General features: G+C 42.0%; 2 protein-coding genes across 12 annotated transcripts in view; one reads left to right on the top strand and one right to left on the bottom strand.

The window, feature by feature from the left end:
* LTK (leukocyte receptor tyrosine kinase) overlaps positions 1–10778 on the top strand; it is a 98811-nt gene extending 88033 nt beyond the window's left edge. The window contains exons 26-31 of the mRNA XM_062576268.1: positions 933–1025; positions 1595–1696; positions 3253–3387; positions 4191–4281; positions 5010–6646; positions 10524–10778. Coding sequence (XP_062432252.1) covers positions 933–1025; positions 1595–1696; positions 3253–3387; positions 4191–4281; positions 5010–5780 — 1192 coding nt within the window. The 3' untranslated portion in view covers positions 5781–6646; positions 10524–10778. The remainder of the gene's footprint in view (positions 1–932; positions 1026–1594; positions 1697–3252; positions 3388–4190; positions 4282–5009; positions 6647–10523) is intronic.
* ITPKA (inositol-trisphosphate 3-kinase A) overlaps positions 1–24105 on the bottom strand; it is a 62174-nt gene that overhangs the window by 13131 nt on the left and 24938 nt on the right. For 8 of the 11 annotated variants that reach the window (XR_009958577.1, XR_009958578.1, XR_009958576.1 and 5 more), the window contains exons 3-11: positions 23728–23941; positions 21788–21992; positions 17118–17219; positions 15975–16046; positions 14476–15074; positions 10940–11075; positions 8822–8941; positions 7838–8102; positions 7306–7707 (exon numbers count right to left, since the gene is read on the bottom strand). Coding sequence is in view for 1 of the 11 variants with exons in the window: in XM_062577375.1 (XP_062433359.1) it covers positions 14871–15074; positions 15975–16046; positions 17118–17219; positions 21788–21992; positions 23728–23941 (797 nt within the window). In the remaining 10 variants the exon portion in view is untranslated. The other 3 variants (XR_009958573.1, XR_009958574.1, XM_062577375.1) reach the window with 3 other exon arrangements.

A 24105-nucleotide genomic window follows, 5' to 3' on the forward strand; every position in this document is an offset into this window, starting at 1 on the left:
TGTTAGTGAAATCCTTATCCCAGTGTGTATGTAGAGGCCAGGGAGGTTGGTTACCAGTACAGGTAACAGGTATCTCAGAGGGCAAGGCAGCACATCGTGGTTGCAGAGGTGTCACTAAGGGCAGGTCTTGTCACCTCGGAGTCACAGATGATAAAGGAAGAGAAAGCTGAGCTTGACTTACAAATTCTGAGGGAATTTTCAAGGCTGACAGTGGAAAGAAACATGAGTTGTTTAAGAAACTCATTTTTCTTGGCAGTCACCAGGATTCCTACAGTGCTATGATTTTTTAATGAGTTCCTTTTCAGAACACATTTAAAATAAATGCACATCCTTCAGTCTTGGTCAGGCAGTCACCACTGCCATTTGTCACAAGCTAAACCTGCAACCAGCAAATGCTTGCTCCCATATGTCGCTTTGGTTCCACGGGAGATGGCCAGAAGCAACAAAGCAACAATTTCCTGATTTTGGCCCTACATTGACTTTTCAGTGTTTACTAGGACTGCCCAATAGCATCACATTTGTCACTGACAGAGTCACTGTTGAGATACCATTAAAAACACTCCTGTGATTCTGGGATTAAAAAAATAGAGCAAAAAAGAAATCTGGGTCATAATATGGTTGAAGCAAGAGAGATTGGCTCTGTCACAGGTCTGATATTGACCCTGTTTTCTGCCTTGGTGAAAGGACATGGTAGAGGGAAATGCTTGGAGATCACTGGGTAAAAAGTGCAATATAAATGCACTTTATTAATTGCGGTTAATAAAAATGATAATGTAACTAGCATTATTTTTTGTTTTTAATAACTATTCCTTGTTTGTGTACAGCTAACTAAGATTTGTAGGACTGGGTCTAATATTCTTTCTCTCTCCCTTTTTTTTCTATTTTTAGCTACTTAAGAGTTTAGAATTAGAAGTATTATTTTTTTTTTTTAGGGACATAGCTGCCAGGAATTGCCTTTTGACCTGCGTTGGGGCAGGAAGAATAGCAAAAATTGGTGATTTTGGGATGGCCAGGGATATTTACAGGTAAGTGTAAGGATATTTCTGTCTTGTGAATAACTCAGTAAATCATCTATAAGACTGAACAATATGAACTGTCTGGCAGAACCTGAGCAAGAATCAGTGGAATTGTCCGTTATGTGTCTGAATTTGATTGCCTGTTAATTAACTGGCATTAATAGACTGTGAATTGACATGTTTGTACCTACTACGCAATACACTTCAATTGTGTTTATTCCAGATTGGGCCCTAGAGAACACTTCAAATGTGTGTGTGCGGACACTAAAGCAAGCATAGATACATTTATAACAAATAATCTTAAATTTTAAAAATTCCCTAATTCTAAATTCAGGATGTCAAGAAGACTTGCTGCATCAATGCCATGTGACAAGCATCAGCAAAGTCTTGCCTGAACGCCCTTAGTCTCCATCCCAACTGCAAACAGGGTGTAAAGTACTGCTCAGATGCACTTGTGGTGTTGATGCCTGGTTCCTCCTTGGCTTCCATTGCTATATCCACCCTCCATTTGATGCAGCGGTGCACATCTGAGCCCTTTCAGGGTATGTGACCTTCTCCATGCATTTTATCTTTCTCAGAGCAAGTTACTATCGCAAAGGAGGAAGAGCCATGCTTCCTGTCAAGTGGATGCCACCAGAAGCTTTTCTAGAGGGGATTTTCACCTCCAAAACTGACACCTGGTAACAAATGTCTTTTCATCACCTCTGCTATTCAGGGATAAGGGTCAAAAAAATCTACTGGTCATGAAAAAATATCAGCTCAGCAGGAACCTTTAAAGATGTCAGAACTTCCCCAATGTTCTAAAAAAAAAAGAAGAAGAAGAAAGAAATCGTTCCTCTATGTTCAGTTAGAAGCATAGCTACAGAATTCTGAGTGAGAATTGAAAAATCTAATGTAAATGGATGGCATTAAAATAGCCATACATAAATGCAGACTATCATCTAAGGGTAATTAAAAGTGTAAAGAGAGGGCAGTTTAGATTCCCAGCAAGTCTCAATTTAAGATTCAGACAAATACATAAAAATCACTCTCAGAAACTTCCCTCAATCGTCAGTATCTGCCACTCAGTTTCTATTGGTGACAAGCCCTGCTTGGATATCCTGTAAATGACTCTCTCTATACTGCCAGGATTACTCCTTTATATCATGTTTTCTGTTGTATACAAAATGACAGTAGATCTAATCAGAAGTCCTTGCTGGTTGCTGAGGAAACAGTATTTATATATCCGTTCCTCGTGTAATCTGTTTTTTCTTTAAAATAAGCACCCCCTCAACAGTAGTACATTCATGAAAATGTGCTGGAGAACAGAAGCTTTCCAGTTGCTCAAGAACGCCTCGCTCCCTATACTGTAGATTCATCAGTGTACTGTACTGAGACATTCCTCTATATGCCACACTGACCCAGTTTCCTGAAGCTGTCAGTGATACCAGAAGAGAAGGGATAGCCTTCTATAACCTATAAGCCTTCTATAGCCTATAAGAGCACAGCTGGGAGTAGCCAGCCCTGAAGATTTTGAAGGAAAGTGTCTACTATTCCTGTAACTGGCTATTATAAGTAACACGTATGTACTGGAAATTTCTTAACCTTTCCAAGAGATAGTGACTCTTAAAATTCTGACCCTGCAGAAGTCCTGGTAGAACTTCCCTTAACTTCCCTAGGTCAAAGTCATCAGGTATTTTCTGTAGTACTGCTTAACAGACCTGCAGATGACATATAAAAATGGAGAGCAACCATATCGTGAAAAAAAATGTACTGCCTTTCAGTTTCACTAGAGGTCTCTGACTTGTTTTTATTCTTGAGCATCCTGTTTTCAAACACTTATTCAAATATCTTGAGTCTTTCAAAGTGAGATAGGAATCTCTATGCAAGATCCAATGGTTCTTTTTGATCAGACCCTATGTAGCAACAGAGTACATTTCAAAGATGCTCTGAATGCGGCAGAAAGAACAACTTCAGAGTTATTCAAATATTTTGAAACCTCTGCAAAGCTACTTTTGAAGCTTGAGCAAGGGTTTTGATTGATTTCCTTTCTTTTTTTCTTTTCTTTTTTTTTTTTTTTTTTTTTATCAGTTGATTCATAATCAAACTAATTGCCTATTGCTGGGGTTGGCCTAGAGCTTCACTAGCCAGCTGGCTAGGGCTGTTGTTGTGGTGTTACTTAAACAGCTTTGTGCCAGATGTGACGAGCACAAACGATAGATACCAAATTGGCATTGTTGGCTGGTTTCTGACACAGGTCCTTCGGTGTGCTGCTTTGGGAGATTTTCTCTCTAGGCTACATGCCCTACCCTTGCAAAACCAACCAGGAAGTGCTGGAATTTGTCACCAGTGGAGGAAGAATGGATCCACCAAAGAACTGCCCAGGGCCTGTGTAAGTATTTCATCACCCCCACAAGCCAAGGGGTAGGGAATATCAAAAAGATTAGTCAAAGGTAACTAGATTCCCCGCCACCCCTATTTAGCCAGCAGAAATTACCCAATTAACTTACAGTTTCCTGAAAACACAAGCTTAAGATGTAAATACCACAAATTAGTACCCTTTTTGGTTGTTTCTGCCCAGAGAAGCAAGAGTGGGAGACTTAACTAGCTTACCTCCAATGATGATCTTTCCTGAATGTAAATAGGAAAACAAAGAAATGTTATACTGACTTCCTACTAGCTCTGTATGTAAACTGAGGGTTTCAGGTTTTAGACCTGGTAACCCAGCAACTGTCTGCATCAATAAATATACATAAAATTAACAATAGATAACCCAGTTATGGGTGTTCTAAAGCCCTTTTGTGCCAGGAGTCACCAGTGTTTCCCTGCTGATAGGAGTTTCCAGATAAATTAGAGTTTGTGCATGTACATCACAGCTCCAGTTGAAAGACTGTGTCATCAGTGCAGTCAGGGATTAGTGATGGCCCCAACTATTTCCCAGCTGTTACGGAACCTCTGTTGAGCCACTGCCATTTGAACACAGATTTTAAGCAGCATAAGATCTGCTTTAAATTGTGATCCCCTTATGACTCACAATCTGAAGATGCAGAATGACATGTCCACTTTTGCTCTCCTCTTTGGGGCCTGGTGCTGAGTGCTGATCTTTTAAAGCCATAATATTTTCATACTGAAACAATTTTTCATAATTACCTTTCTTAACTGATTGTTTGTTTGTTTGTTTTGTTTTGTTTCAAGGTACCGGATCATGACACAGTGCTGGCAACACAGCCCAGAGTATCGACCAAACTTCTCCACCATCCTAGAAAGAATCAAATACTGCACACAGGTATTGGTCTTTGGGATCCCAGTGGATGATAATCCATGGAATCCCAACTGTTCAAAGGTACTAGCATTAGTGCCCAAACCAAGAAGATTAAGATTCTGGACAGATTGATCTAACTACTCTCCCAAATGCAGTCTTGGCTCAACTGGTCTTTTCATTTGTGTTCCCATGTGTCCATCGTAGCTCTCCTATCTTCAGCCCAACCAACGTGGGATTGTACTGTTCCTGTTCAAGCAGATCCTTCCTTGTTCAGTAACAAAATTCCCATAATTTTGTGGTGAAAAGGTTTTAAGAATTTCTTGTCCCTTTCAAGGCCCATATTCTGGTATGTTTTTTGAAAGCCATGGCTGAACTGATGTGGAGGTGGGAGGGAACGAGATATTGCACAGTGAGTTCACCACCTAGTAGCATTTTACAGCTGGATCCAACTTGCCTGAGAGAGAGAAATTACATAGTGGTGACCCCTGCTTAGCCGTTGATTTCAATAAAACATAGCCTCTGTTCAAAGGAAGCCCTTCCACTTCTGCAAGCTCTAACAGAATGCATTCTGTAGATGGCATGTGGCAGCTTGTATGAACTTGCATTTGGGCAGGAATATTGCCCAAACTTGATCATAAGCCCTGTCAAAAGCATGTTACTCTCATAGGTGTTTCTCTGGCAATGCATCTGTGACAGGCACCCTGGAGGTGCTCAGGGTGCAACAGGCTCTTGCATAATCCTCTGTTTTTCAGGACCCTGATGTGATCAACACTGAGCTGCCCATTGAGTGTGGCCCAGCACCAGAGGATGAAGGGAGCACAGTCATGCGCCCAAGCATTTCCAGTGGGATTGTGCCCCTGTTGGTGAGCCCTTCTCTCACACCTCAGACAACTCCTAAAACACTTGACGCCCGGCCCACTGGGCATAAACTTGGACAATGTCCACAAGAACTGCTAGTGGAGAACCTGGGCAACTGGACTGCTCGAGGGCCCAGCCTGCCCTGCCTCAGCGATTTCAGCAACGGGTCCTGGTTTCAGCAGAGCTCAAAACAGAAGCTGGAGCTCAGCAATCCACCAACTCACAGACTGAAGAACAAAACCAAAAATCTTTGGAACCCAACCTATGGATCATGGGTGCTAGACAACATCTGTCGCCCCAGCTCCAAGCTCAAAGCAACTCCTGAGCGAGAAGATTCAGGCTTTGATGGGAATTGTAGTTCTTCTCCTGGTTCTCGGGCATCTCCAGCATCTCCAAGTCGAAGCAACTGCCCTCACCTGGATATTGGTGGTATTGAACTGGTGAAACTCCAGAGTTTTCCCTGCGGCAATGTAAATTATGCATATGATGATATGTGCTACAGCACTGACCACCAGTCATCAGCTTTGGCAGGGGCCAGAGCAGCTGTACTAAGGAGCTCCAGTCTGCGTAGAGATGAGAAGCCTTTTTCTGAACCAGAGCAAACATCAAGAGAGAGGGACTCTGGGTTGTCTTTGTCAGATGACTTGAGTGTTACACCAGTATAAAAGATTCTTCCAGGGAACGTGTGTGTCTGGAAGGGCAAACTTGAACTGCTTTCTTTTTCACTTACATCCTCCACTCCAATTCCTTCAGATGAGTGGTGTTACTACGTTAGCAATGTTTTGCTTCCTCCTCCTACCTGCTGGATTTCCAGATCTTCGAAGACAGTTACATTTCTGTCTCTGTCCATCAGACGTGTTCCACTGAACCAGTGCCTCTGCTGAATTGTAGAGAGCAATGGCATTGCTGTGCTGATTCAGAATATGATACCTAATGAAAGGAGTCCTCTGCTCAGGTGAAAGAGAAACGGACCTACCATCCAACCACAACATTTGGATGGAAATAATAACCAACACAGGCTGTTCTTCTTTCTGACCTAAGAAACCAAAAATGCAGGCTGTGTCAGCAGTGACCAACTTTCCAAGGCTGCTGTATTCCCTAGAGCTTTGTGCAGTCCTGCTGACTTATGAATGATACTCGTGCACTGACAGGGAAATAAATAAATAGCAGCCACATTTGCACCTGTTTTCTTAGCAGCCTCTGTGAAGAAGATGAAAATGAAGCTGCTGTTCAAACTGGAAGCAGTAGGGAAGATGAAAATAATCCAAGCTCTGAGTGTGTGTTTTGGAAGTAAGCAATGAAGAAGAAAACAAATAAGAGTATTGAAAAAACAGTTGGTGGAGGTGATGGTGTCCCTCTGAATAGTGAAAAAAAATGTGCTGCTTGCCTCAGGGTATTACTTTCCTCCCAGCTCCTGGCGTGAAAGGGGCAAGAAGTTTTCTGCCTAATAGCAAGCTGCATGGTATGGTGAGAAATAGACTTTCCTCTTCTTTTAATGGACATTAGTTGGAATGAACTTCATTTTTGTTAAGTAAGTACTCTGGTATTCAGCAGTAACTTCCTGTGCTATGTTGTTAAGCATTAAGCTGAAATTTTTAGGGTAACTGTGTAGCATGTGGTACTCTGGAGTTCTTGTTGGTTTTTACTCATACTCTTTGCAGATGCATTTAACAGGGTAAGGCCAATGAGGGGCAGAGTGAAGGAGAAGCCGTTTAATACGACCACTGTCTAACAGCACCCCTTACACAGCAAAGCAGAACAGCTCAGCCCTCTGGGGAAGCTAAACTATTAGTTGGCCTCACACACCTGAGCAGGCTGGGGTTTTTTTGTTTGTTTGTTTTTTTCACTTCCAAGCATACAGTCCTGCTGGTTAAGGTAGGTGGTGTTTGTTTTGAAGAGAGATTATTTCTAAGACTTTGTCCTGTTGTTTAGGCTCTAAACTGGTAATATCCTGCAAAACAAGGAGACTGAAAAGGTAAATCATTGGGTGTAAGCCTAAACTAGCTCAGAAGCACTTTGTCCATGTCCCACGCCTGAATGTTGCACTGCTAACCTACCAAAGCAGAGGAGCATTGATGGTTGAAGAGAACAGGAAATGACAGAAAATGTAGAGCAGTGTAACAAGTCAGAGATGCCACTGCTTAAAACCCTGAGTGCAAATTACAAGGCTAGAAAAGTTTTCGAAATTACCTGCTGCCTTCACGTATGATCCGGCTGTATGCGGAGATGTCTGTCTTGGACTCTGCCTGGTTCCTCGCTGAGGAGATGTGCTGTGGCACAAGCTTCATGCGTAGTGATTAGCTGCGTGTACAGTCTGAAGACGTGGGTTGTCAGAAGGTTTGCTTTGAATACACCCTTCATGTCCTCTGCATCATTCAGGAGTGGATGCTACTGATGTGTGGTACAGGAAAGCCGTGTGAAGAGTCTGATTCCATCGTTTGCCAGCGAAATGTGTCTTCAACTCAGGTTTTTTGGTTTGTCTGTCTGACTTTGTTTCTAGCTTCTGCTATTCTTAGACCTTTGGCTTTAGAATGAGTAGGTGTATAAACTCTTTTCTGAACCTGTCTGGTGAAGATGGCTCCCAGGAATGACCTTTATGGTAGGGTTAAAAAAAAAAAAATCACACCTCCATGCTGTGCAATGACCGCTGGGCAGAACAGAGGTGTCTGTCTGTGCCTAGGCAAATCCCAGGCATGGTTTGGGGACCAAGGGGCTCACTAACCAAGGCAGGTGGTTTCCCTTGCCTCTCGCCCTCCTTCCCATTTCACCTTCCGTTTGCCTCTGTGGTTTGCTCATTGCTTATCCTCGTGTACGCCAGGAGCTGGTGCAGCCTGATTAGATGAAGCACACTGAGCAAGGTCTTGCCACTGAGTTCTGGCAGTGCATTTTTTTCCAGGTGATTAGCAGGTGGCAGCTCATCAGGCTTGGCGCTTGCAGAGGCTAACACGCAGGTTTTGATCGTGTCTCTGGTTGGCCGGCTCTGAATCCTGCCAGTCAAGAATAAAATTTTCAGCTAAATGGAGTAACACCAGCTCCTCTTCAACATCCTTTCCTTTCAGGTTATGTTAGTCCCATAGTTCATGCCCTAGCAGCTTTTTTGCCCAAAGGTGAGCTAGCAGCTCTCCAGCTGTTGCTCCTAGGCACCAGCAGCTCAGCCCCTGCTTCCCTGCATTTGTGACAGGCGAGCAGGATCCTAACAGAGTGCAGGGGTTTAGTGCAGTTGCAGCGGCGGTCTCGCTGAAGCACCTTCCCACCCATTTTTAACAGACTCCGTTCCGAGCAGAGCAGTGGGGGACGTGCCTGTGCTTTTACAGGCCAGTTACAACTCCGCTTTCCATTCACCTTAGCCATCAGCTTGTGGGGGGGGGGGGTTGATGGTGAGGAGGGAAATACTGCCTTGTTTGGAAGTCAGGGGTCGTTCAGACGTGCGCCACCTTTCCTTCCGTCTGCAGACTTCTTATAAGCTAGTAAGCACAAGGCAGCTCCTTTTTTTTTTTCCACATAATACACTTAAAATTCCAGTGAGAGGCAGGTAGGAGCCCTGCCGTCCCTATGGTACCTAGCTTGAGCCAGCCTTGTTTTCCCCATACATAGCACTTGCCTTGGCTTAATGCAAAAATTTAGAATGGCAAATAGTGCTAAAACTAGGTAACACAGTGGGAAGTGAGTGAAGAGCAAAGCTGGTACCACAGTTCCTTTAACTCACCGATGCCATACGCAGGCTTGTCTGCAGATCAGCTCTCGTTTTCAGAATAAAACCGAAGTTCTTCAGTCCTGCGCTTTGGCTAACATACATGTTTTTGACTGAGTAGTTGAGTCAAAGTATCTATTTATAGGAAGAACATAGGAAAAGCTGCACTGAGCCAGGCTTATTATAACTCTATACAGCCCAGTATCTTATCTCTACTTTTGAAAGGCGAAGATAAGAATAGAGTGAGCATATGGTGATTATTTCCTGTAAATATTCTTTGGTCTACAACAGCGTGTAGCTCAAGGACTTACTGAGCCAGAGGTGGTGTCTTGTAGCAAGACAGAACATGGATGTGCACATATTCCATAGGCACTAAAAGAAAGCATTAGGAATTTTATACGAATTAGCAACCTTATCTCTCAACTCCCTCAGATGGAAATAAAGATAGCTCACCTATCATCTTCTGTCTGCACAGTTATCATGTATCTCTGACCTGAAAAAAATTTTATTTGTGTATCTGATCTCTTAGCTGCTTCTTAACATCCGTCACAATAATGAATTTTTAATGGATATCTTGGAGGAACTAATACTAATCTTTGCTCCTGTTGTGATGCGGAAAAGGTATGTGCTTTCCAAAACACCAAACAACAAGAGCAAACTGACATATACCACAATATTCAAATCCTACAGTTCTGAGAAGATGCTTAAAAAAAAAAAAAAAAAAAAAAAAAAAACACACTGTTTGCACAATCACAGATTTCATACAGTGCCCAAGTTCTAGCATTTCAAAATACATTCTGCTTGAAACTGTTTTTTAAGGTGACACTTTTCTCTTACTCATTAAAAAGTGAACCCACATTTTAAGAACTATAACACTTACTTTGGCAATTGAAAACAAAAAAAAAAATTTTTTTTTCCTCCTCCCCTAGAGGAATAACATAAACTGGAGGTTTGTGATTAATTCAATCCTGTAATCCATGTGAGAAGTCTTCCAACACTACCTCCCCCCCCCACACACACCCAGAAAAATCAGCCACCTATAGGAATATTATAGTTTACTCTTACAAATGAGTCTTTTTGTTTTAACATAGTGTAACCTCAACTTATTTTTAAGTAGCTATGTGTGTATTTATATGTTTTTTCTGGTCTTAGCATTAATAGTTTTATGTTGCTTATAGAGCCTCATACCTACATTGTAAGGAGGGGAATTTTATAACACAAGCTCAAACAATAATGCGAACTTCAATTTCTTTTTCTCTGCTTTCTCATCACTCTTGCTGATATTCTGGTTCTGATTTCTTTGTTATCTTTTTTTTCCTCTGTCCTCATTTATTTTAAGATGTTTTGCCTCTTCATTTTCCCTTTAAACATAATTTTTAACTGTGCACAGATTTAAGGTGTCCCCTTCTCATCAACTCTTTCCTCAAAGTAAGTTCTCCACTAATTTGCCAGGATGCAGATCTGCACTAAGACAGCTTTGCAGGCATAACTAATTACGAGCTTCAGCAAGTACAACTTACTCCACCTCCAACACCTGCTTCCTCCTCACCCTGAAGGAAAAAGACAATTCTGTTGGTAGGAGTATGGTTTTCCCCAACCTAATTGCATCAACACAGCTGTGTCAGCCGGGGCCCACAGCTCCTCACGTCCCTGAGCAGCGGAGCTGGGGCTAGACAAAGTTTCTTCTTTAGACCCGGCCTTGCTCTCCCTCCTCCAGGCTGCCTGCCCTTTCCAGACTGATGCAGCGACCTTAGGGGAGACACCACTATCCACTACTGTCACCTGACTTCTTCATTTCAGTGACTTGTTTTGATTTGTCGTTACCTCTGAACACGGCAGCACTTCTTGCCAACTTACCGTTTTGGTTGACTGCTGTACATATGTAGATGAGATGCCTGCTTCTATGCAATTTAAAGTTGGACAAATGTATACTTCTATATTTGCAACACAAAATAAAGAGACACCAATGGTGGCTATTTGTGTGCATCTCTGTTAAACAATCTTTGCACTCAGGTGAGGCTGCCCTGTGGATGTTAGCTGCTCTGAGTACAGCAAGGACCTTTCGATGTGCTATTTTTTTTGTTGATTTACTCTAAGACTAAGAACTGAGATTTTTTTTGAGACAGAACTTACCTCTATGGAAGCTGTCAAATGTTGTGTGAATCAGGTTCTCAAGCAAACCCACCTAATGAGTTTTGGTTTTAGACTTCTTTGAGCCAGTTTTGCTTTTGGAAATACTAGATGCTGAAGACTAAAAGCACAAGAGACACTGAAAGAAATAAAAATCTTGAGGAAAAGAAATAACTTTCCCATGACCAAATCACAGTTTATCTTTTTTTTCCTCCAGTCTCATTTATTTAGTAGCATACACACTCCGGCGTAACAAACACTCAACCAATACAGTCAATATCAAAAGTGACCATGGTCAGCATTGCATTGTAGTGTTCAGAACGGATGCACTGTGGATGATACAGGCCATTTGATCTCAGTACCTTAATAACAACAAATAATAATAACAGCAATACAAAAAAAGATAAGCAAGAGCCTACTGAGATAGTTAGGGGTTTGGTCCAACTCCCTTTGAAATCTTTCTCTAGAATAGGATCAGATGATGTTAAGTGAATTCTTCGTCTGTGTAAAATGAACAGTGATTTGATTTGTACCACTGTTGTTAAATTTCATCCAGATTTATATCCTTGTGGGACCACAACACCCATGATTTTTAATGTAGACAATGTATTGTTTGTGTATTTCTTTCTATATTGCACCATCCTCCAAAGAATCTCACAGCATCTTGCAAGCAATAACAAAGTACAGCCTCACCCCATTCCTGCGAGGTAAGCAGGTACTATGCCCATCTGTGAAACAGGAACAAAACTGAGGCCTAGGAGATAGCTGTAAAGGCCAAAAAAGCAAGTCATTGACAAAGTTGGGGAGATACGTCCTACTGCTAAATTCACACAAGAATGAAGCAGCTACAGCACTGAGCACTGCTGCACCTAACTAGTGATGATCCTGGCACTCCAGGTCAAGGTTAGCTGTACAGCACCAAAGAGCCTCTGGGCCAGCACACATCACCATGCCACGGAAACACAGGTACTTTCAGTGTCTCCAGCGAGAGGAAGTATCTCAGCTGAGGCTTTAAAGAGCTGTGTTTTGGACTCGTATGTGACCAAGCATCTTGGTCATCACGCATCAGCTCTTGCACGGTAAATGTCTAGGCAAAGGCATCACTGATGCTTCAGCAGATGGAAGCTTGTTCAAGGTAATGTACCCCACAGTGAAAGAAGGTTATGCTGCTTCCTCACACAAGCAAGGGAGTGTCCCAGAGTGCCTGCCCTGGACACCTGATGCAAGTCAAAACATCTAACTTACTTACCCTGTGGTAATTTGCTCACGAGCTCAGAGCCTCCAGCCCCTTTATCTCCAGTCCTCATTTGGAGTCCTGTACCTGTAGTTTGCTAATTAAAAGCTCCCTCCTATTCTTTTTTTTCTGTAACAGCAGCAGAATGTTAGACTGTGGCTTCTTCCCTTCTAACCCCATGAAAAGCCAAAGGGCCACTTCAAAACAAACATGTTTGGGCTATTTCTGATCTAAATTGAGTTTCCAATAGAGGTCGTCTTTTTTTCCTAGCCTTTGCAACTACTGCACAAAAATGGATCATTTCCCATGTTTTTCCCCAAGACTTTGTACTGCAAACCATCCTTCCAGGTACCAGCAGCAGTAGTTCTTTTAAAGCTACTGATTTCTAGTTCTCCACTAGAACTGAACAGTCATTCTAGAAGTTTGTGTCAAATTGCCCTCTGATATTTAAGCATCAGTTTTTAGCTTCAAACCCCCATTCTCCCTTTAGAAAATAAGTTGCGCTGGCACAAGAGGTTCACATGTGTGATAACAGGAAAAAAAAAAAAAAAAAAAAACAACGCCAGAGGTTAATTAAAAGTAGACATGAAAAACCACTAATGAACTGTATCACCTTAACAGTTTCATTTTTAATTTCTCTAGGTTTAATTATATTTTTTAGTTGTGGTAGGACTGCTTGGAATCGCACTTTTATAGAAAAGGTATTCTTATTAAAGTCCGCTCCTGTGACACCTATTTACTTTCTAGTCTCTTTTAAGCACTGCTAACAGATGGCTTACCTGATGGCTGCAAGAAAGGAGGAAAACGTCTAATTCTATGAAATTCACCAGAGATTAATTTGTCAGCTTATAAAAATTCAAAAGTTTTGAGACATCTGGAATAATGTGCGTGCTTGTTATTGAAGGATCACTTTCACTTTAAAAAACAAACAAAAACTCCCCAAAAAACGAAGTTTCTTGAAATCCTATCTATCTTTTTCAAACTGTGTAGCTGTTCTACAGCTCTACTTTCTCTTAGTGTAAACCCTCTGAAACACTTAAGTGGAAAGAAAATTCATTAACTTAGCATGAAAATAATACTGAGAGGGACTCTGTGAGGCCACAGAACAACTCTGAATTTGCAGTGAGCTGCAAAAATAATTACCAGTTTCAAACAATTTCTGTTTTAGGCTAAAGCATTTTCACTTCTCTCAGTGCTTCCTACAGAATCCCCACTCTACCTTGTTGAATTCTGAATGAACGGATGAATATTGATAGCATTTATATGCTGATAGTATTTATACTGCTAGCATTTAAAGAACTGATCAAGTGAACAGAGGCAAACAGAGATGCATCACAACAAAATGTATCCCTTTAGTCTTTCTTGATTTTAACTCAAACTGAGCTTTCTGTGGCTATGCCCAGGCTACAGCAAAAACAAATCAACCACAGGTGGTCCTGTGACTCCAGAAAGGGATTAGAGAATGTGATATATTGACATTCATTCCCCCAAACTTCCCTTGAGATAACAGCAGGTATCTCAGAGGAAAGATGCCTAGGAATGGATCTCACTATTAGTGTAATGTAAATGCAAAAGCATTTCCCTCATGATCTCCATGCTGGTCTATATATTCAAGTGGCAGCCTCATATTTGGGAGTATGATGAACAAGGCCAAGTCATCTCTTTCATGTGAGTCAGGAGAGACTCAAAACAATGGTCTAAAATAAATCACACTGGTAGTAGGGTTACTAGTGTGTGTGTGTGTGTGTGTGTGTGTGTGTGTGTGTGTAGGGCTTTTAGCTTTAAAAATAATCAAATCCTGAAAAAAATCCTTTGCACCCCACACTGTGTGCCCAAAAAGTGTCGGCTGATTTTTCAGAACTGCAGTTCTGCTGCAAGAGACCAGCCTTGCTATGCCAGCCACATTTTCAACAGCCCACCCAGTCTGAAAAGTCAGATGTTTTTGGAGACAACAGGGTGCTGTTCTCTCACTAGAGTATCTGTAATCTCCTGAGAGGCTACATACATAAAAAGCAAAAGCTGTTCTGACAGAAATGAACTGAGGCTAGTGTAGGGAAGAGGAGAAACGGTCAACAGCAGTTACTACATCCAGCCACTAATGCAATCTCTGCTATAAACTGGGGTCTCCCTTTGGTCCAGGGTTCTTGCAATTATCACCAATTCCCACTTTGTGCACATTGTAGCACAGTGCAGCAGCTGTTGTTGGCCCAACCCATAGTATACATGGGAGCAAGGAGACCTAGAATTTGGGGAACACACACTCTTGCTGGTTTCAAAACTGTAGTTCCCTGAAAAATTCAGTTACCTGCTACCCTGAATCCCCAAGCACTTGCTCTGGTTCACTAAGAGGTAACCTAGAGTTGCATCTGTTTGCCTGAAATCAGAATCATTGTGGGTTCACCATACAGACTTCTTGACTCATGCTGGTGTGATTCCTGAGTGTGGAGATCCTGATTCTCTGAAGACCAGTCCAAAGTAAGGCTGGTGCAATACAGACCAATCTGGAGTTATGCAGGTTCATAGAGGGCTGATGCAGTCATTTTGATCACTAACAGCTGGGCTCTAGATGCAGCTCCCTCTGCAGTGTAATGGCCCCCCCCAGGAGCTTGGAGGGAATTGAAGAGGTTTCCTTCTAACTGAGTGATCCCAGTAGAGCGGAAAGTTACAAAGCAGCCCTGTGAGTTTTGTGCCACGCTCATCTCATCTTTCAGTGATGCTTTCCAAGATGCCAATCAAATTGTCCAGTCCCAACAAGTACCCATCTTCCCTGTTGCCTTCCTGCCAGGGAATTCTGTGATCCAGTGTCTGCCCATCAGGCAGAAGGGTGGTCTTCCCAAAATCAATCAGCCACACATTGGCATTCCCACTGTCATCATGTACAAAAAGTAGTGAACTTCCAACAACCTGGAAGACAGATGGGGATGATATGGTCAAAAACCATCTTCAAGTCTCCCCCACTACTCACTCTTCCTGCTACAATCACCTCCTCAGGTGACTTCCTCACTTGTGACCAAATAAATTTTTGGGCTGCATTGCTGACAATCCACATGTGCCATTTGCGTAACAAAACCAATCCATAACTTATAAATGGGCATGTAGGTGGGAAAAGGGAACCAGCAGACAGAGGAAAGAGAAACAGCTCTCCAGGTCACTTGGCAGCAGGTCTCAATTTCAGCAATTCAGCAAAAGATCATGACTACCTTCAAAGACAGACCATAATCTATGACAAACAAAACTGCCACTAGTGACAAGGCGGAATTAACACTAACGAGATAAAATAAAATATCTGATCTCAAAATCTTGAGCTGCAGTAAGCAGAACTTAAAAAGCTAACACTGCCTCCTCTACAGCAAAACCTACTAGGAGAATATATAGAGCAGAATCATACAATTTTTCCATGTAAATCCAGTACAACTCCAATAAAGCCTTGATTGTCAAACTACAACTGAATGCTACTGTACCAAATGCAAGCTTCCATATCACTACTCCCTCTGCAGAGATTCCCACTGGAACAGACTAAGATTAGAAGAACCAGAGGAAATTGGTATTAATAAACCATTCCCTGCATTGGCCCAAAGCTATAGGCATGGGAAGATCTGTTACTCCTCACCAATTACTGCTGGATTAGCCTTTGGTATTATTGTGATGAAGGCTTTGCGGTAGCTGTGTTGTTAACATATGCTGATTTTCCTCTATTATATAAACTCCTCTCTACTAATACAGCAGGCTATTCTGAAGCGCATCTGAATAATCAAATGAAGCAATAATGCACCCCACACAGCGCTTTACTCGCTCACTGCTCACCTCATGTCGCTTGAAGAAGTCTGACGACTCAAGAATGACATGAATTTCCTGCAGACGCCTGAGGTATTTTTTCTGAAAAAAAAGAGGAATAAAAGCCCACCAAACCTTTAAGTGGAAAATGAATGAATACTCTTCTTACAAAAATCATTATAATGAAGAGATCATGTTAATTTTAGGCCAGATGTCCTTCAAAACAACAGGCTCATCATTTGAAAGCTAATCAGAAAATAAATACAATTCAACAGACCACCTTTGCAAAAGAACAGTACAGAGTGCCTCTACTGCTTGTGTGCCACAGGAACACCCTCATCTGTCTTTGGCTTTGGGTGCAGTGAGGTAGCATCTGGCTACAGATCCTCAGCACCCTTTCTTTTCAAATGAAGAAAAAGAAAGTTTAAACCAATGAAAAGTCTTTCAGTTCTCCAAAGGGAAAAGAGAATGAAATTATAGACAAGGAGCTCCAACTATGTTATGGGAAAAATCAAAGCCTAATGCGTAAAGCTCTAGTAATCATTTTCAGTGCTGCCCTGCATTACCAAGCATGCTGCTCTGGAAGAGTTAGTCTTCCTTCATAATGGCTTCTACATGGTTGCAAACCATTACAGCGTCCTTTGAAGTTCCAAGGACAAGAGCCATGTTATGCCACATGCCTGCTGTGCCTTCAGTGACCTTGAAGTTGGTTACGGGAATTGCTCCTCCCTCGCACAGGGGAGCACAGCCAACCACCAATCTTGCTTCCTGGCACCTGTGTAGATTTCATCCTCTCTAGACTGAACTCACGAGCCACAAGTCTTCCTGCCAACATAACTGTCTCTAACACATCAGCATCCTTCTGATGCATCATACACTTATGGTGGAGGGCTGATAGCAGACCCCAAGTTACACTGTGTTACTTTCTGCTAGCACAAGAAAGTGAGGTGAATTCATGCTATTCTGACTACAGCAAAAGTTGCAGCACCTGGTCTTAGCCCACTACTGCTCACAGTCCACTAAGTCTCTAATTCCACCTGCTGAGAGGGCCAGAATGTTCAATCCATTTTCTTCCTCGGTAGTTCCACAGAATGCTGTTCTTCCAGAGGAAGCATGGCCCCATAGCAAGCTGAATGAGCCAATATTCAGTGTACTTAAATAGTTCAGACTCACCAGAATAGTTGTGTTACCCTCAATGAATTCCACAAAAACCTGGAGAACTTGCTCCTGTGTCTTCGTGGTTTTGAAGTTTGTGTTACATGTTCCATCTGCCTTCTGCACAAAAACACACAAAGATAGAGAGGGTTTCTATTACACATATCATTCCTCTCATCAGTGAATCCTCTTGAACCATCAGCAGCTCAGCTCTAATGAGCTGAAAGTGAGTAGCTGAATAGGAATAGAAAAGATAAACCAGGCAAGAGGTGACAGAGAAGAAATACAAAGACTGATTGAATAGCTTTAAACAGCACTTCATTTTCTGCTGACTGTAGTTTTTAAAATATCTCAGTATATTACCAGCCACCAAAAGGATTTTCCTCACATCTCAGTAGTAGCAGTGCAAAGCTGAATAGGGATAACAAAGTGACATCTTTTGGTTGCTGCAGGCATCCCCCCAGGTGGGACTGTAAGGGGACATTCTCAAATCCTGTTTTCACTAGTCTTTTTATTTTTTCTTCAAATGGGGAAACCAAAGAATTGCAGGTAAGACTCTCAGTTCCCAATACACTTTTGCACCTTAACATGACCTAGAAGTCATAGAGGAGAAGGCTACTTGCAAACAAGAACTAAGGATCTTCAATGGTATCTGATACCAATGCTAGCAATAACAAGAAACAAGATCCTCACACATGAAATTTTGGCAAAGAACAGTATGGGCATGCATCCAACTGGTCTTGGAGAAATTCAGAGTATTTTTGTACTAAAAGCACAACTCAATACAGAAGCATCCTGCTATCGAAAGACAGCAGAGTCTTTGTGTACTGGTAGCAGCCTGTATGTGCTTTGTCCTGCTTCATTCAAGTGGCACAAAAACACACTTTGAGGACATGCATGTAAAATAAAGCAATTATTGCCGAGAGTAGCCTGTATCTACCAAAACACCGCAAGAGCATCAAACCATATTTTTCTCCATCATATCAGCCCACTGAAACTCTTCATTTCCATTATAGCAGTAAATCGACTAGTCACAAAAATACATTCCTTCCTACATGTTTAAGACACTGCACCAGAACTGGTAAGTTCAGCCCTGCTTGCAGCAGGTGCAACACTATTTACTCCCGAGGAGAACTTGGCCCCTGGCAGGTACACGAAACAAGAAGATAATGCTAAATTTCTAGAATTTCCACAGGAGAGTGAACTGACTGAATAGCAAAACCATGCAGAACAGCCTCCCACCTACCAGACTTTTCAGCTGCAGAATAAACAGAATTTTATTCCAAGGCTGTGGGCCAGATACAAGTGTGGCTTGTCAGCATGACGAGATGCATAAGTTATGCAAGAGGAGTTCAGCAGGAAGGCAGTGGAGGTTACGAGCCATCTGAACCGATGTATGGTAATACCTTACAGTATGTAGAAATTTGGAATTCAGTTTTATGCCTCAGATCTTTTCTCTAGGGAACAGCAAAATACTATTGAGAGGAAGGTTACTATAAAAATAATTTCTCTCATGTCTTAAATCTCAGAGCAAAGTCTGGAATAATTGCTGTTTTCTCTTTTCTTCTTTCTTTTATCTGGATGTATTGGTTGCTTGTTTCCTTGCTGTTCAGAAATATTTTTATGATTTTTGTTCCCTGGCAGTAGCTGGCAGAACACATAATTGATGCCCTTCTTCACTTGTTGTAAACACTCATTCATTTTTTGAGTTGCACCATCCCTCGTTCTACAGCAGCTCCTTGCAACAAATCTGGGTGTACTTGTGACCAGCAGGAGCTTGCCAGCCTGTTCCTTGAAGCCACAGCTGTGTCAGCACCTCCACATCCATCCCCACACAGCGGAGTTCCCTGTCCAGCTAGTGGCTCACCTGTGGCACTTCTCACTAGACGAGTCAGTGACTCCAGCAGCAGGAAATCAGGTTTGGCTGCCTCATAAAATAGTGCTACCTGCCTCTTACACACTTAGCTGCTCAGCTTCTTCTGCAGACTTCTCTTAAAGAGCTCTGGGTTAAGGCCACGACCTAAATGGATTTACAAGTATTTACGAACCAAATTTGCCGTTTTCCTGGGAAAATGGCTATCCCTGACCTACAGCTAAAGGAACAGTAACAAAGCGAGAAGCAACTTCACAAACTGCACAAAGATTCAATGGCTGAATGACTTGACAGGACTCCTGAGTCTCTCTGCTCTGTTTGCCTCTTCTCTGCAAGACTGTTAGTAGTTTACTGCTGGAGAGATGACGTTTGTGAAACTTAGCACTCGGTCTCTTCTAGAGAGGAAACCTGCCTTCTGAAGCCAACAGGCACAAGAGATCAACTGTCAAGTGCAAGCCATAAGAAAACTCAGTGGCTCCACCCACCTCCTTTCTGATAAGAGCAGGAATGACATATTCAGTAAATGAACCTGGTCCAATTTCAAAGATATGGAAGCGATTCAAGGAAAAGAGATGGATCAACCAAAAGAGAAAAGGTTCCGCACTGATGAAGGAGGAATGCATATCATGAATCAGATTTCATTTACAGGGAACCACCTCACAGAAGTGCTTCTACGATTTCACCTTCTTTGCTTCTCACACCTGCAGCCACAGGGTAGCAATACTACTGAATGACCAGACCCAACACATGCTCAGCTTAATCTCTGTTCAACCCCTCTGCTTCCCATCAACCACTAGCTGGCACCACTGATCCTCTCAGGCTCTTCTCTCAAAATGAAGATCTCTACAGCAGGGCTTTGCTCCTCTGCGAATATGTGGAACTGGATGTCCAGTTCCACTACAGTAAAACAATATGGGGAGTACTGACTGACTGTGTTGTCTAAAAACTGACTTCTGTCCTCATTTCTCCATATACAAAATGAAGAAATTGACAACTACATGCCCATAACATAGAGGGAAAGGAAAAAGTAATGTTTCTGGAGTACTCCAAAGTATTTCCTGTGGTGACTGAAAGGTTAAGTATTTATGTCCTGTTCGTCCCAGCTGGGGGAAACAAGCAGTTGGAGTGTCATACTGCTCCTCCCTGCCTCTACAACCAGCCAAATCAGAAAGAGAAATTTAGGAGGTACTACTGGTGCTCCCTTGGCTCAATCATTCTTCTGTAAATCTACATTGACCAAAGCCCTTTCCAAGAACATATGTAGAAAGTCTTGAGAATATCTGGGTTTCTAATGTCATTACAGACAGCATCTTAAGGCTTAAGTGGTATAGGAACTAAAATAGGTACCTTGGTAACATCATTAGATGGCTAAGGGGTAAAATAGGAAGAGTCTTGGCTAGACTGGAGCCAGATGATTTATCACCTAAACGTTTCCTGCATGAGGATGCTTGTGTCTAACAGCCAGGAGTGGGTAGCACAGTGTACAGGGGGCCAACACAGCATGAGCTGGAACTCCTAGATCCTGCATCACAGCAGGAGAATCTAGGAATGAGGAAAGGAGTAGACGCCATGGGAAAGCAGAGAAAAAAGGGGTGGCTAAGGAGCCTCTGCTTGTCAGCTTCACTCTTTTATCCCTTTAATTTTCCCATGTGTTTTAACTATGGAACAAAAGCAGAGTTAATGCAGAGTATCATTTATGGCACCTTAAAATATGTAAGTTAAACAGATGAAGGGTGCAATTGTGCTCTGCTGAACATCCTGGAAGTCACACAGGGTAAGCCATGCTAACTTCTTCATAGCTTCCACTAACAAGTGCTCACCCAGGGTTTAGGTGGGTTTGGACAGCCCCTGTCATGCTCTGCACTGCTACAGGAACACTGCTATCAAAACCTGAGTGAACCAGTTTAAGGCTAGCACTGACAGGCCTATACAAACGGAAAGCAGGCTTCTAGACCACATCAAGTGTTAACATTCAAGTAACTGAGTCAGGTGGCTGATATTCTGAGAGCAAGTCCAAATTGGTTTCTGGAGTAGGTATCTGATATTGCCACAGAGCACGACAAATCAAAGAATTTATGGCTAAGATTTTTTTAAAAAAAAAAAAAAAAAAAAAAAAAAAAAAAAAAAAAACAAAAACACACAAACAAAAAACCCCACACCACTAAGGTAACATCCTAGAAAGAAATAAGGGCAGACATTCTTCCCTCAAGATCAGCAGATGAACTTTGTTGATGCAGAAATTTTATCTTTGGTTGTTCTGGCTTTATTCCAGCTCCATCTATACTGGATATTGTCACGTACTTAAAAGGAAAAGGGGTTTCCTCAATCCCAAGAATATCTAGCTAATGCTTTTACCCTGCTTTGCAAATAAACATAGCTGAAATAGAACTGCTTTACTGTGATTCACTTGGAATAAATATGTGAGTTCCCAGAATAGCTCCTGGATTTTTTTTTAAAAAAAAGCAGTTGCATGAAGAGAGTTGATTACTCCATCAGTTCTGAATTCCTCCTTCTATCAGTTTCATTTTCATTGTACCTACACTGTGTTCCTGCTTGGGTCCTTTCTGCAATGTCTCTTTGGTTGATGGAAGTATGGCTGATGTGCATCTGGTATGACCAGCTTACTTGACACTACTCTGCTGTAACTATAGTGGGTGCTGTAAAGCCACAACACACTGAACTCTGTCATTTCAATTAGCAATGTTTTACATAATCCTTTGGAAAACTTGGCTAGCGATGCACATTAGCTTGTTGATTCATCAACAAATCAGGCAATGTTCAGTTACCAAGAACAGGCAGAACTGGAACTATTTACCTTAATCCCTTCAATCCTGAAGCCCAAGTTGGCACTGGAGCTGATGGTTTCCCTCCACTGCATGTATCGGGGCTTGGTGACAGCATGCTGCGCATTCTCTTCTGCTGTAGGAGCAAGAGGATCCACTTCAATCATTTTCTTGTACATGTCCTTACGCAGCTTTGGTTTCTCACGGGCCTTAGTCAACTCTTCCTCCAGGTATGTCCTGAAAAAACATCACATCCCAACAAAACTGAAAGAACTCCCAAAACATTTATTTTGTAACTTATAGTTACTGGTCTCAGGGGAGGTTGATCACAAAAATAAGCATTACCATTATCCCATTATCCCAGCTTTGTATATTGGGAAAAGTGAAGAACACACATTAATGGCTGCATAGGGTTATTTAGTAAAACAGTAACAGGAGTTAGGAGTCTTGTCATTCATTTCTTGCTCTAACTGTACCTTGACTTACTGTTATGTATTATTGTCATATCCTGCTTAGAGGGTTGAAGAAAGCTGAATCTCATTACTCCATGACACAGAAAAGTATTTTCAGAAGAGAATTAAAAGAGATCACTTACAGTGAAATCAAAAGCAGATGTGCCTGCTGAAACCTTACAGTACTCTTTCTCCTCAAGAAAAAACAACTTCAGTCATGCTTAATTTTTCAGGCCTCGGGAAACAATTTAGGCTATACTTTTATGTATCATGCAGACAAGATCACTCCTTGTATAGTAAAAACGTAAGAGTAATAAAGCATATTATCTGAGGAACTGCAGCTCCAAACCAAAAGATGTAACTAAGAAAGGAAAGGTGAAGGGTGACAAGCTTTCACATTTTGCTGTTGTCACTCTAATCATTAATTTGGTAACTATCAGAAAGGTACCATGCGTGTTCTCTACACTCTGCTGGACTCCCAGGGTCCAAGGGAGGTTGTCTCTCTACAAAGCTTGCACTTTGTCAGGTGCCTGGAGTGCACTTTCTTCATCACAGTGACATAAACAGGGCTAGCATTTAGGAGATACTGTCATCCATTACCAAAACAACAACTACTTTGAATAAAATACTCACTGCTGCAAATTGTTCATCTTTCTTCTAGGCATGTCTGTGTCACACATTTCTACCTTGAGTTAGCAGACAGGCAGACACTTAAGGTTCTGCATCTATTTTAAAAGGCTTGCCTAGACTCCTCTAAGCTGAATACCTCATTCAGCCCAGTAACTCCAAGTATCTGAGTTAGCACCAAAAGATGAATAGGACAGTTCATACCTCTCTGAACTGTTACTCCAGGCTATCAACAGATTCCTTATCTATTTATTAGTTATGCTTAGTTAACCTTTTATAAATTTTCCTCTTAATCGTGGACAAGAGAAAAGGAATAGAAAACAAGATTCTGCAGAACAGTGCAATAGCATCAGGGAGATGTCAAAGTGGGGAAGAACATAGGCCAGTCCTGGGCAGATTGTCAATTTTTTTTTCTGCAGGAAAGACCACTACCATTGAAGAGTCATTCAAGCTTTGGAAACAGGCTTTCACGCTGCTATTTAGTCATTCATACTTAGAGAAGGCAATTTTACTCTTTGTTGGTTTTTTTTGAATCACTGTAGAAGCAAAGATTAAGAGAACTGGCAGTGAGTGAATCATGTATCCCCCCCCCCATGTAAGATCAGGCCATTGCAGGGAAACCTTGCCTCAAATCACCCCTGAAAGTATCTTGATGTGGGTAGTTCTTGAGGCTACAGATCATTCAATCTCCAGAATCTGTGCACAATCAGGCAACAACAGAATGTGTTCTCCTCAGGTTGTCAAGGCAATTGCCAAGCCAATAACAGGCTGTGTACACTGAACCCCAAGGCCCCAAAAATGTTGTTGAACTCCTCCAGCCAGACCATGACAACATGCTCCATTCCTCCAACTGCATTCAGACTAGAAAGCACATTCTCCTTCATGTCTCTCACCTGATCCCCATCTTGCAGTCCATCACACACGGCCCTTCAAAATCAGTAAGCAAGTCATCCAGCTGAATGTAGCTTTCACCATCTCTCTCCACCACACCGTGGAAGCAAGGAACACAGGAGCGTAGTGGATCTTTCATCAGTCGCTCAAAGCACTCCTTCTCATTCTCTGAGAAGCGCTTGAGAATCTTCCCATTATCAGCTGCTTTGAAACTCCCTAAAAAGAAAATCAAACACATGCTGACAAGGCTGATCTGCAGAAGATAAAAACACCTCTCCTCAGCACCCTAGCATCATCCACCTCACCCCCATGATACCAAATAAAGACACCCCCCCCCCAAGAGAAAAGGTAACATGCCTCTCAAAAAATTAAAACATCCA

The sequence above is a fragment of the Rhea pennata genome, chromosome 5 (assembly GCF_028389875.1).
Source record: "Rhea pennata isolate bPtePen1 chromosome 5, bPtePen1.pri, whole genome shotgun sequence".
Lineage (NCBI taxonomy): Eukaryota > Metazoa > Chordata > Aves > Rheiformes > Rheidae > Rhea > Rhea pennata.